General features: G+C 42.5%; 1 protein-coding gene across 2 annotated transcripts; it reads left to right on the top strand.

Annotated features, from left to right (window-relative positions):
• Positions 1–1,551: 1,551 nt before the first annotated feature.
• Positions 1,552–10,663, top strand: CHRNA1 (cholinergic receptor nicotinic alpha 1 subunit). Of its 2 annotated transcripts, none has more exons than XM_027678512.1 (9): positions 1,552–1,669; positions 3,525–3,670; positions 3,829–3,873; positions 4,316–4,425; positions 4,664–4,859; positions 5,450–5,687; positions 6,802–7,025; positions 8,326–8,565; positions 10,518–10,663. In XM_027678512.1, the coding sequence occupies exons 1-9, from the start codon at positions 1,609–1,611 to the stop codon at positions 10,647–10,649; spliced, it is 1,392 nt and encodes a 463-aa protein (XP_027534313.1). In that variant the 5' UTR covers positions 1,552–1,608; the 3' UTR covers positions 10,650–10,663. The 2 variants fall into 2 exon arrangements, with proteins under 2 accessions (XP_027534313.1, XP_027534314.1); XM_027678513.1 differs by having other exon boundaries at positions 1,569–1,673.
• The last annotated feature ends 3,348 nt before the right edge of the window (positions 10,664–14,011 follow it).

Raw genomic sequence — 14,011 nt, forward strand, 5'->3', positions numbered from 1 at the left:
CCAGTGCCATGTCCTGTCTTTATGTGGTAGGTGCCTAGGGAAAATACAAGAACAGCATAAGCTTTAGGCAATATATCCCCAGGACACTACTGTAGCCACCTGGGACTTGTGATTCTGGGACTTCTGTGACAGACTTCTTAGAAGGACTGGGGAGTGTACTTAATAGTATGAAATTAATTTCTCAAACTATTTTTTCTGAATACAGACAAACCCCCTGACAAGCAGAAACTCCTGCAACCATGCTGTGTGAAGGAGAGTCTTGGTTAAGCCTGACAACTCTAAGTTGCCCTCAATGCCCTCTACTTTTTTGCCTGGGGACAGCTAGTGAATCTGAATCTGCCTTCTCCAGACCATTTGGTATTTCACAGACCCTACTAAAGCTCTCTCTCTGGCTTCTCTTTCAGGCTGATGGTTCATACTATCTATCTGTTCCAGGTACAGAAGCCAGTTTGTACTGTGGATGTTGTCACTTTCTCCTGGGCCTTTTCCAAGTCTTTTAAAACCAGAGGACTGGAACTGCAAAGAACACTCAGGTCATCATGGATTTTCAGCATCATTCATATTTGCTTCATCTTCTTTCCTAGGGACTGCTGGACTTGCTTTTCTTACACTGCTGAACATTTCACAGGACTGTCTCTCTCAAGATTTTGTTCCTGAGTGATATTGGTGAGCTCAGAGTAGACAATCATATATATATGAGATAGATAGATAGATAGATAGATAGATAGAAAGATAGATAATTCTTCATAGTTTCTTATTTTTTTTGTTTGTCTGAATAACTGATTGTTATTACCAAACACACCACTTTTCACTGCTTTTCCAGGTGATTTATGGCAATAAAGAGCAAGCACTTGAATGCCCTACAGGAATCCACGGGATCTGCCTGCTGTCAAAACCACCAGTCATGTTCCTACCATTTGACTTTATGAGTTCAGTAAGTATATGGATGGGGGGGGATAGAGGGTGTCCCTCTTGCTTCAGGTTACTAAGGTTAGTTAACAGCTTTCAAGGTGGGGACTCTACTAGGTACCTTCTGAAAATTCCAGTAGATTCGAGGAGATGGATCTCTCTTCAATGTATTTGTTCACTTCTTCGAAGATTTCCCATCTGTCTGTAAAGCCAAGTGAGCAGCCTCATCCCAGCATGTCATCTGTATGCTGTTGAGGGTGTATCAGAAATAAATGACTGTGATCTGTTTTCTCTTGGAGAAACAAAATCCTAAATCTGGCAAGTTGCTCTGTTCAAAAGGGTGACACATAACTTTGGGTCTCCTACTCAAAAAGTTTCTGAGATCTCACTGAGATGTTCAGTTGCTTACAGATAGTTCTTCCTTAGCCTCATTTGTGCATTTATTTGTTTATTAAGTCACAGATCACATTGCCGCTTAGAAAAAATGACCTTTTGTAAACTGCAGAAGATATTTGACTGGTGAAACACACCGTGCTCCCATTTCCAACCCAGTGGTGCTGTGGCCCTCAGCTGTCATTCCCAAAACAGGTGCTGCAAATCAATACCCTGGTAGTTATATTTTGGCAGCACCCTGGCAGGAGGCAGCACAACCCTCCTCTGAACAGACCTTAAAGGTGCTTTGTGCGTGCCTTCATCTGTATGACTGCAGCAAGAGGGAGTTGGGATGATGAAGGTCCATCGCATACTCCTCCTTATCTCTGCAGGTAAAGGTGTTCCAGCCTTGAAAGGGGTCGTCTCCTTCCTGAGTGTGTGGGACCAGGGCTTTGCATATACATCAGAATGAGTGAATATGTGTTCTGGGAGCAGCCTGTCCTACTGATAAAGTTTTATGAACACACTGAATAAGTTAAAGGAGAGCTTTGGAGTGTGTTAGCAGCTCAGATATTTGTAATTTCAGGCACCAGATATTTTGAATTGAGATTCTGGGTTTAATTGTTTTTCTGGGGTTGCGTTTAATTGCTCCCATCTACCCTAGTGCTACATGTATTTCAAAATATATGAAAGGATCTATTTAGCATGGCTTGGAATATAAAAAATCTTTACAAGAAATTTCATTATGTTGTGGGATGACTGATAAAGAGATCGAATTGATTTGCAGCTGCATGTGTTGTACCGAGATAATTCTTTTTAAACCATCCCTTAAAAGAATTACTATTTTGTGATCCTAAAAATTTTTTACCGAATTCAAGCAGTTTACTAAATTCCTACCAAGGCACACCAGAAGGGGGCAATTTTAATCGGATTAATGAAGCATAGCAAAGAGTTTGAATTAGATGTGATGTTGTGATCATAACTTAAAAATTGAAAGATGACTCCTGCCCACCATAGCCCAGCCTTCCTGGCAGGGGAAAAAAGCAGTGCCTGTGACAGGCTTTTGTCATTGGCATCCAAGTATTTTAATATAATCTCACGGCAGGACAAGGCCAAGACAGAATCCTTGGAAATCTCAGCTATATAAAAGCTGATGAAAAGTCAGTTAGGAAACAAGGGGAAATCTTGGCTTAGGTTGGAGTCAGCACCAAAATTCTTATTGACTTCAATAGCCCAGGATTCAACTGAGAGGGGGAGGCAAGGGTGGGATCTGCCAGAAATGCTTGCAGCAAGGATCAGCTGTTCTGTTCCCTCTCACTACGTTTAGGAGGGGATACATACAAAAACATCCCTAAGCAGCCTTTCCCTTTGCTTTACTCTCCTGTAACAGTGAAGCAGCTACAATCTCAGCACATCATGTACCTGCTTGTTCTGCCACAGAGTCTCTCTAAATGGGGTCCGTCTGTTTTTCTGTGCCCTTGCTCCTCGGGAGTGCAATGGCATGCACAGACACTATGAAGGTTCCACTGGAACAGAACTGCTCCCTGCCATTTTCACTTGTGATGTTTCTTTTACAAGGGCTCTTTGACACAGCACTGCCAAGTCACACTGAGCAGCCTGTGGGCAGAGCTGTCCACAGACAGGCTGAGACCTCCCGTGAGGAGAAAAAATAAAGCCCACATAGTGAATGGTTTTCTTCCCTCACCACCTGCACAACCTGAGCAACTCCCATCGGGGAGAGGAGCTCTTGTTCTGCTCAGATTGCAGATACAAGGAGTCTGGGTGGTGATTTCATCTCAATGACTGGTGTGTTGGCCCTTTCCTTTAACGTTACTGTCACAGGCAAGTCTGTGGAATTGAAGGTGGAGAAGTCAACATTATAAATCCCTGATATTGTGTATTCTCTCTGCTTAACTGTCCACAATTATTACATGTTAGCACAGTTGCAGGCTGGAAAATCCCGGAGGAGGTTTCTAATGCTCAGTCTGATGTCCACAATCCTGGGTCTGGTTTTGTTCATCTCCTGGTTGGAGGCTGTTGTTGCCTCCAACCCCTAAGCTGCACCCAAATCAGTTACCCCCACTGATGGCATTTGCAGTGCACATAGTGCATGTCTGAAACAAGGAGTCCCCCCCAGCAGCAGCTTGGTGTTGTCAGTATTTCCTTCATGCCCACCTCAGACTGACAATGCTGTAGCCTGTTCCCTGCCCCATCTCACTGGTGCCACCCCTGCTGTTCTACAGCTGGGCTGGCCCTGTGCTACGAACACGAGACTCGCCTTGTTGAGGACTTGTTCAGGAACTACAACAAGGTGGTGCGCCCAGTGGAGGACCATCGGGAGGCCGTCGTCATCACCGTCGGGCTGCAGCTCATCCAGCTGATTAGTGTGGTACGGTATGAACGTGTGGTACATGTTGATCAGATGGCTTATGTGATAGTGGCAAACAGTGGGTTTTCTTTCTAAGGAAACAATTTTTCTCCTTTAATTCTGTTTGCTGTTACTGCCTTCTTTTTTTTTCTTCCTTCTTTTCTTTCTTTTTTTTTAAGGATGAAGTAAATCAGATTGTGACAACCAATGTACGCCTGAAGCAGGTAACTAAATATTCTCAACCATTTCATCCAATTCAAATAAATGCACTGGACACAGCCAGGAATTAATTACTCTGTCATACTTTCAGGGGCAATTTGGACAGGTGGGGTCAACTAGCAAAGCATTTCTTCTTTCTAGGGTCTCAAGAATAAAATGCTCTAGACACTAAGAGTCTTAAGAAAAACATTTTGCACTGTATTTCAAATAGTAGACTTTTAATATATTTATCTTTTGTATTATTTATTTTTTGGTTTTGGTTTTTTTTAATAAGTTTCTTAAACCAAAATTTAAATTAATGAAAAAATGAGCTGGGGGTCCCAATCCCATATATTTATGTTTACCTGCATATCCTGAAGCAAGGGAGGTGTTGTTTCTAGGAAGTACTAAAACTAACCTCAGAAGTGCTAGAAGAGGTTTTCAGGGACTGAAATCTTCCCTCTTTAGCAATGGATAGACGTCAACCTCAGGTGGAATCCAGACGACTATGGTGGCGTGAAAAAAATCCGCATCCCTTCGGAGGATATCTGGCGGCCAGACCTTGTTCTTTACAACAAGTAAGGAGTGCCAGCTGCCTGGGGAGGGTGGGAGGGGGAGCTCTGCCCCATGGCACCACTTTGGTTGGGCAGTTTTCCCATAACATCTGATCCAGTGGGTAGTATTTCTCAGAGCAAGCTTCTGCAGGAGAAGGGACAATGGCACTGGGGGACCAGGTGACCCACAGGCAGAAATCCTTTTGTGACCATGTCAATTATGCTGCCCATATTGATGTTAATGTCCTTGTTCCTTTTGCAGTGCAGATGGTGATTTTGCCATTGTAAAATACACCAAAGTCCTTCTGGAGCACACAGGTCTGATCACCTGGACACCACCAGCTATTTTTAAGAGTTACTGTGAAATTATAGTCACGCACTTCCCATTTGACCAGCAGAACTGCAGTATGAAGTTGGGAACTTGGACATATGATGGGACAGTGGTTGTTATTAACCCGGTAAGCAAGGAGTTTGTAAAAGGGAAAAGCAGTAAAGACTTGAATATGTTTTTAGGGAAATCTCAGATTTAGAATGGAATATGACCTCATTTTGACTGGAAAAACAAGCAAGCACTACCTGTAAAATAGACGAGCCCTTTTTGTACATCCAGCACAATATTTCCTGATTTGGCCTCTAAAATTCTGCACGCATATAATTCCTGGGCCCTAACAATCTCCTACCTGTCTGTCCTCCGTCAGCTTCCCACTGCTGCCTGTCCTGCCTCTGTTTGTTTCCTTGGGGTTTTGGGGGGCTGCATTTTCTCTGCTCATGACTTTCCATTGCCAAGGACTCTTTCCCTGGCCCCTCAGGTACGCCTCCTATTTGTAATACTTATTCAGTCTACTGTCCCTGACTGTAAAATATTGAGTTGAATGCTGTGTAGAGGCTGATATTCTAAGGCAAAATAACACAGACAAGAGTGGTTTGCTCACAAAAAATCATGAAGTGCCTGAGTTATTTGGAATCCTGTTCCTGAGCCAAATGTGCCAAGTTTTGATTTTGTTCAGAACATCTGGTATTAAGAATTTGTTTGGGATTTTGCTGCCAGGAGAGTGATCGTCCAGATCTGAGTAACTTCATGGAGAGTGGGGAGTGGGTGATGAAGGATTACCGTGGCTGGAAGCACTGGGTTTACTATGCTTGCTGTCCTGACACCCCTTACCTGGACATCACTTACCACTTCCTCATGCAACGCCTGCCTCTCTACTTCATCGTGAATGTCATCATCCCCTGCCTGCTCTTCTCCTTTTTAACAGGGTTAGTTTTTTACCTACCCACAGATTCAGGTACGTAAATTTATTCATTCACTGCCATAGAAATTGCTCTTCTAACAAATTCCTGAGAAATTCTTAGTATTTGAAATCACCAGCCAACCTCAAGGCCAGTGCACACAAAAACTGACATTTCTACTGAAAGTAATGGCTCTAAATATTCTGCAAAGAAAGGATAAGTGCCAAAAGCTGAAACTATTCATAGAAATAATTTGGAGTACTTTCTCACAGAAACTGCTGATTAACTATCCAGTTAACTTCTGCAAACCAGATTTAGCTGGTTAATTTTTATGTTTTGCCATAGATAGGTAGTCAGGATGCTAGTACATCATGCAGTAAGTGAGCACATAGGGGTGACTGAGGCCCTTTTGCATCGTGTTAGAGCAGAGAGCTTGTTGTCTTCTCATACACATTACCTTGTCTTACACACAGAGTAATCCTGGCCTATTCTGGCCTCGTTTGTCACTGCTGAGCAGCTTGTGCTCCCTGCAACCATTTCCTCTGCTTCACTCCTTTTGTCAGCGCTTTGTAGTGTAGGGACTTCTAGTAAGTCCCTTCTTATGAAATAATAGATTTTTTTTTTCTTCAGTGGAATACTTTCTAGAAAGTTGAACTGGATAAAAAATGTGTGAATAATGTTTTATGGTTCATTTTTGACACCCTACATACTGGGAGATCTCAAATAGCAACTGACCTCTGGTGTCATATGATTTTTTGTCTGCTCTCTCATCCCAGAGCCAGAGAGTAATGCAAGCAAACTCCCAGGAGGCTGTGGAGAAAGTGCTAATTAGGTGCATATACTGCACTGTTCAAAACACACAGCCCCGGCAAGTAATGAAATGCTCCTGGCAAGTAAACTTTCCATATCTCTCACCTACACTTCAGCCCAGCCGTACCTGGTAATTCCCACCTTTTTGCTGGAGCTGATGCTCTGTTGGGCTCTCAGGTTTGCCCAGCCTAGTTACTGTTTTGGATACTGGCAGAGACCATAGCACTCCAAATGCACACCTGTATTTTTGTGAACAGCTATCATCCACATCCTGGATCTTAAATAAATACTTTCTGTACTGGATTATAGGAGCAGCAAAGGTATTATCTTTTTTTTTTGCTTGTTTTCTTTTCGTGGCAGGTGAGAAAATGACTCTCAGCATCTCTGTCCTGCTGTCTTTGACTGTGTTCCTTCTGGTGATTGTGGAGTTGATCCCTTCCACCTCCAGTGCAGTGCCTCTGATAGGCAAATACATGTTGTTTACAATGGTGTTTGTCATCGCTTCAATCATCATCACGGTCATTGTCATCAACACCCACCACCGCTCCCCAAGCACTCACACCATGCCACACTGGGTCAGGAAGGTGAGTTCTGTGGCTTTGCATGTTTGCTGGTTTCCACTGAATGCTCCATATATTATTGGCAGGCTTTCTAATAAAAGTCAACAAGAATCGGGGAAGTAAATGCATCATGTTAAATGTCTCTAGGCACAAGAGCCGGTGTTTACTACTTAGCTGTGCATAAAGTCAGCAAGACTACTAAAGTGCTCCTGTAAGTAACACAATTTTCCCCTGAGGTAGAGTCTTGCAGGGGACAGATAAGACAAAACATGGGCAGCTGAAGGTACAGGGAAAAGAAAATGTCCATCTGGACTCATATTACATTTCCTGGTCTAATTCTCCATCTGACTGCAAGGCACTGCTGCCTGCCAGTGGCCAAGTCCCTGGCCTGCATGAGTGCACAGCACAAAGGCCATTAGGAATACCTGAGTTCAGCATCCTATTTTGCAAAAGAGAGTTTAGCAAAAGCTAAACAATCTTCTCTGTACTTTTCCAGTATACAGCTGCTCTGCAGCCCTTGGGAAGAGAGGAGATCCTTGCACAGGAGTCTAAATGGTAACCACAAGATGTAGAAAAAATTGGTTGTCTGTCATTACAAGTTCTTTTCCAGGGAGACAGTACCAAAAATTATCTGATCCATTCAGTAATTCTTGCCCCTCTGAAGTCTGCCTGTGTTCATACTAAACCATGAAATGGAAGGAGATTGTTCTGTGTATCTCTAATTATATAAGGCTACAGTTTATATCAGATCCTTTTGCAGACGTATAATCCCTGCAGAAGTGAAATTTCAACAGGCAAACAGAGTATGTGCTTAACATTGCTCTGGCAGCAAGCCTCTGTCACTCCAAAGGAATTTATTGTAAGCCTTATATCCGTCTATATCAAACATTTGTAATAGGAAAGTCAAATGTAAGTAGCTAAAAGAGGTTCTTTGTAGTCTATTCTTCAAGTCAGATTTGTAAGCAATATGTTTCAAATTAGGTGAGATGAACAAAGCTCTGCCAGCTCATGTTAGTTGAGGGTCTGCTCCAGAGCACTGCTTCCTAATTCATGTGTGGATGTTGGGTGTATGGCAGGGGGAAATGGTTTAAAGAAATGGTGTGGCAGGCCTGAGGGTGACTCCCTCTGCCCCAGGGCAGGAGGCTGAAAAAAGCCCCAGTGAAACTGAGGCGTGGGCTGTGACATCCTCCGAGAGGGAATCTGTAGCAGATCCAGCACGGGAAGTGATCTGGGAGCGGAGAGACTTGTCTTTGTTCAGCACACAGCTGCATCTGTAACACAGCCCCACAGACCAGCAACTGTCATCTTCCCTCTTTGTTTTCAGATCTTTATTGACACAATCCCAAACATCATGTTTTTCTCTACAATGAAACGACCATCCAGGGATAAACAAGACAGAAATATTTTTGCAGAAGATATTGACATTTCTGACATTTCTGGGAAGTCAGGCTCTGTGCCTGTCAACTTCTACTCCCCGCTTACCAAAAATCCAGATGTGAAAAATGCTATAGAAGGAATCAAATACATTGCGGAAACGATGAAATCAGACCAAGAAGCCAGTAATGTAAGGCATTTTTTGTGCATGATTCATTTCTAGCTTTGAAATTGCTACATCTTACTTTTTCGGCAAAATATCCCTTTCTTATGAAAACACTCCAAGCCCTGATTTGGCTTTAGCAGTGGACAGTCTTCTCCCCTTGATGCAGTCAAAAAGGAGAGACAGATAATTGTCACAAATGGTAATTGAATATTGGCCCCCCAAAATAAGAGAAAAGAAAAAAAGTGTCAGTACTAAGGTTTTCTAAATGTGGTATGTGAAGCCACAGAGATGGAGTGTCTGTGAGTAGGAAAGCAGTTTCAAGAACTGTAAGCAAGTTCCAAAACACATTCCTCCTGTCTCCCACTCAGGCATCTTTCCTCTGCGGTAAGCATGATCCTACTGCTTTTGAAAAACCAGGAAGCAAGCCAAACTCCAAAAGACTAGTAGTTTTATCTGAGAACTGTTAAATGTAACTTAAAAATATTAATTCTAACTTTGATAAAGTTTTGTTTTATTCCTGACTGTTACAAGTAGTCCCTCCAAATGAAGCACGTCATGAGCTACTCTGATTACTAGCTTTTTCCACATTGCAAGCCAAAGGAAGGATAAAAGCATATAGGGTCACACATGGCAATGTTCCCCAGGAAAATCTAGTTCTGCCTCCTTCTAGCACATTCAAAACAATTAACCCCTCATTTATTCCAGTTTTCACAGCTCACACAGCTTTTGCAGAGGTAATTCAGTCTTGGTACTTCACCTTTCTAAAACAGTCATAGTCCTTTCCTGTTGGGCTGAAGGCTAGCCTGAAGACAGGGAGAATTCTCTGAGAAAATAATTTGGCCCATGCTGTTGAAAAGGAGACACTTCCTTCCTATGGACAGGATTTACACCACGGTGTTTGTTCCTGTGACTAAATTCCTGGAGCATGTGGAATGACTCTGGCTGTAGTCTCATGTTCCCCATGACTCCTATGCCCCTCTGCAGATGAAGTGTTATTCTCAGCGGGCGCGGCTGGTGTGGCTTCAGCATCCCTGGGCTTCACTTTCTCCTAGGCTTACAAGGAGGATCTTCAGATTACCAGCAAGTGCCTCCTTTGGAAGCGGAGCCCAGCTGTTTGTGTCATCTGGGCACTGTTGATGTCACTTCCAGGGGGTTTCAAAAGTCAAGTTCCCCAAATGAACTGAAAGCTATGGCTTCTGAAGGCTGTTGCTTCATTGTATTCACTTATGAACTACCTCAAGCCAGTATTCATTATCAGTATCCCCTAGATAATTACAACAGCCTCTTCTACTTCTGGGACAACCAAGGCAAAAGTAGAAGGTGCTTTAGGCCAGCACGTGTCACTCCTTAAAGCAGAGTTACAGGGTGGAAATCCTGAGCCCTGCTGTACTTCATGCCTCACACTCTGCTCAGCCTTACCATTCTAGGTTCCCAGCAAAGGCATGAAGTGAAAAGGCAGTCACAGAGCAAGTGGTTCACAGTGTGCCACAACTGGAGAAAAGACTAAGGGAGCTACCAAGAAGGTTTTACAAGACCTTAGAGTATATACTAGGCATGGAAAGCAGGGATTAGAGTTAAATTAATGGAAATTGCCTAGATATCCCACGAGAAGGAAAACACAGTGGCAAAACCGAAGTCAGTTGGGTCAAACTAAAGGTTTTGCTTTCAACAGTTTAAACTCTGTTTCAAAAGCAACCATTGGCCTAAAAATTAAGCTTTTCGACATTTTTTAAAATTAAATTGATCAGCAAATTGCCGGGGTTTCTGGTCAGTTTAGCGTTGAAACTTCTATTTCTAGGTTGCTTTGGCTTTCTTAACCACTGACCTGCTTTTGAGAAGAAAATGAGTATTTTTTGCATAACAATAATGGAACTTATAGAAGAGCCTTACCATTGTTCAAGACAGCACATTAGAAGAATGCCCGTAATAAACATGGCTCTGCAGAGGTTTTACCATCTCCTTTGTTTCTTTCCCAGGCCGCAGAAGAATGGAAGTTTGTTGCGATGGTGCTTGATCATCTTCTCCTTGGCATATTTATGCTAGTTTGTTTTATAGGAACATTAGCTGTATTTGCTGGTCGACTTATTGAATTAAATCAGCAAGGATGAATGTGAGCTGGAAACTATTTGCTACTCTGAACATCTGAAAGCATCATAACTATCAAAATCTGGGCAGCCTCTGAAAGTTTCACTGACAGGAATCGGTTCCTGCTGGGAGAGAGCAGGGACAATAAAATATAAGGCTCCATACTTAGCACTTTTGAGCTGCTGCTTAGTGGCATTTCATTGCCAAAAAGAAACACTTACATTACTGGTAAACTTGAATGGCTGTCAGCCAGGTTTTGATCCATTTTTCCATTTATTAAAAATGTTAATGTATTAATAAAACTGTCTGACTTTGTAAGCAACAGATACAATTCCAGTGAAGTCAATAGCAGTGTAATAAGCTTTAGCTGAGCTGTAAATCTGTATCCAACTTTAGCATTCAAGCTGGTTTCAATATCTGCTCTGTGGCTTTTGTATTGGCAAGGTCACAAATTACTCCTCTCAAAACACTACATGTAACCATCAGAAACATCTTGAACTCCATGCTTAAACACTTGCTTTTCATGCACAAATCTGAACTGACTGACTGTCATACATGACTCTACCTGTAGAAACTCTCGCTGCAGCAAAGAGGAGAGACTTACTTGTTTGTTACTTTGGAAAGGTTCCAACCTCTTCCTAGGATAATCTCTGTATTAAACCTACTCTGCTCTTGGAAGGTTGGTTTTCACTCTTCATGCTGAGTGATGAGTAATGTGGTGGCACCTTCAAACTTGGGTGTGTTTACCTTAAACATAATTCTCTCTGTTTCCTGAAAACTGCCCCCTGCCCTGCTGAAATAAATCGTGAGCGTTAACGTCAGACACAGCATCACACAGATCATTCCTCGGGAAGGTGTGGATCTTAGCTGTACTTATATATGACAAAAATGACAGGACACCTCTTCCGAGCAACACAAATATTTACCCAAACTTTATTCAAAAGTTGAGCAGCAGCTCACTCTGGTGGCTAAAGCAAAGTAGTGCTGCTTTTGGCCAAAGCCAGCTGGGGTTAGTAAGCAAGAAGCCTCTGTGTATTTCAATAGTACAGTGTGGCAATACTAGCAGTGCTGCCTGTTTTCCTCAAAAATAAATAAAGAGAGGTGGGGCAACTGCGACTAGTTACTCATCATTCCCAGCTGGTTGTCCAAGCCAAGAGGACTACTTTGCTAACAGCGGTAAATAATTTGCTGTGAGTTTAATAAAATAATTTGTATTATATTAATGCTGTACAGGAATGTGTCATGCCTGCAGAGAACAGGCATTTGAAACACTGTAGGGAAAATTAGGCACTTGTGCAACACTCCCATCATTGCGTAGTGTTTGCTGGAAAATGTTTTGGAGAGATGCAGTCCTAAGAAAACAGTTTGTCTGAGGCAATTGATCACTTGTAGCACTCTGCTCAGCTCTTCTGGTTTAAAGGATGGTGATCTTTGCCTCCCTGGATGATCATTAACCCCGTAAACAATCGCCGAAGATGTATGCTGGGTGAAACCTCTGCTGACAGAGGGAGTGTTTGCTGCAGCTCGGGTTATCTTCAGTGTGACCTCCCAGCTCTCAGCCCTTGTGGGGAGTCACGTAGGTCCCTGCTCACGATGAGCTAAGCTGCAGCATAATGGTGCCTGGAATTTAATTTGGGAGCCTGTGAGTGGCACTAAAATTGACAGAACAATCCTCTTAGAGCAGCATGTGGTTGAATCTTAGCATTAAAAATAAACATCAAGTAATAAGATTCATGGTGAGCATCCACAGTATCTTTATTCAGCTTCCCCAAGTCAGATCTGGGTCTTGGCCTCCCAATTCCCCTTATGTGTGTGCCAGGGTGCATGCATGCACACGTGTACCTGCCTGCTTGCTTCTCCAGCTCTCTTCATACACAGTTATCTACCAATGTTTTCCTTCCACTTCCTCAGAAAAAGTTTTGAAATTATTTATTCAAAAATTTTCATTTGTGATGGCTTGATTTGTCTTATAGGCATAACAAATCTTCTGCCTTCCTATCACTCTGAGTCTTGACGAACTACTTGTGTCTCAAAAGATGTGACACCAGGCAAAAATAAATGTTAATAACTTCTCTTCTTAGGTTGCAGATTCTGGGCATTGACTCTCCAAACAGAAGGTTCTCCAAGCATCAATAAGCACACTTTTTCTTTTTTTTTTTTTTTGCTTTGCTTTGAATACTCAGACTGTACCAGCCTCTATTTTGTTCCTAGATCATCTTTGTGATACATTTCTCTTGCAAACCACTTGCTTACCACTAACATCCTCTGTTACCAGTATCCATCTATTGAAAGAGTACCCTTACCTACATGCAGACTATTTCTTCTCAACTACTACTGTCCTTCTAGCATGTCAGTACCTGCTAAAATAGTAGCTTTGGATGTTTTAAATGTTCTGTTACGGTCACAGATAATTTGCTGTCAATGTGTAAGTATGTGTTGTCTAATGATTTCTCATTTACAGCACTGTGGTCTCTCCCTGCAATCTTAACACTAAACTCTCCTCTCCTGCATAGGTAGAACCAGCAGCCCCAGGGAGAGATGACCCTGGTAATACTCGTGCAACCCACATAGGCATCTCTGCTGCCTCATTGCCTTAAAAAGGCACATTTCAGCTCTGAGCTTCAACTAACAATTCTCACAATAAGCAAAACAAGAAGCAGGCCTCACACACTCGTTAAATTTTTCTAGCAAGTATAAAAAGTAATGACATGCAAACACCATGGTGCTGAAGTAAGCAGATCTCATTTAAATGAAGGTAGACCAGTGGCCTCTGAGTGAGAAGGTGTTGCTTTTATAGTGATAGTACCCTAAGCAGTTAACTAGTCCTTCTTTTCACTGCCATCTTCTTGCTACTAAAGCTGCTTTTGTTTAATTTGAGCTTGTTGATAACACCCTATTTATGTCCTTAATAGAATAGCTCCCTGGAACATCTCCATCTTTTTCAGTCTGATTCTCTTTCTAATTTTTAATCCATGTGACAGTTAACTTTCCCCTTCCTATCCCTTTAGCTGACCTTCAGCTGCTCTCTACTGTTTCATGGATATGCTCTCAGAGATGCAGTCACCCTCAAATCTCTTTCCCCTTTGGCACTTTGTTCTTCAAGAGATCTGACCCTTCTGAGGGGGTTATTTGAGGTTTTAAAGTCCATTACCTTGTACTAGGTCCAAGGGAGCAGTTTCACCTCTACGTGAGTCTGTAATCAGAACAGGCTGCTGCTCTCCATCGTCACCAGACAGCTAAGCTGAACCCAATGTCCTCATTCTGTCTATTCAGCCAGTAGGATCTTGGCTTTGTAAAATGTAGTTGAGCTGATCAAGAGAGAAAACAGAAAAACGACACTCACTGAACTCCAAATGCTTGATTATGAGCTTGTGTGTACCAGGTG

The sequence above is a fragment of the Neopelma chrysocephalum genome, unplaced genomic scaffold (genome assembly GCF_003984885.1).
Source record: "Neopelma chrysocephalum unplaced genomic scaffold, ASM398488v2 Primary Assembly neopelma1_44, whole genome shotgun sequence".
NCBI classification, from domain to species: domain Eukaryota; kingdom Metazoa; phylum Chordata; class Aves; order Passeriformes; family Pipridae; genus Neopelma; species Neopelma chrysocephalum.

Coding starts and splice junctions, on each gene's coding strand:
- CHRNA1 (XM_027678512.1), top strand. CDS start 1,609: ATGACTGCAGCAAGAGGGAGTTGGGATGATGAAGGTCCATCGCATACT. Junction 3,874..4,315: donor CCAATGTACGCCTGAAGCAG/GTAACTAAATAT, acceptor TTCCCTCTTTAG/CAATGGATAGACGTCAACCT. Junction 7,026..8,325: donor TGCCACACTGGGTCAGGAAG/GTGAGTTCTGTG, acceptor CTTTGTTTTCAG/ATCTTTATTGACACAATCCC.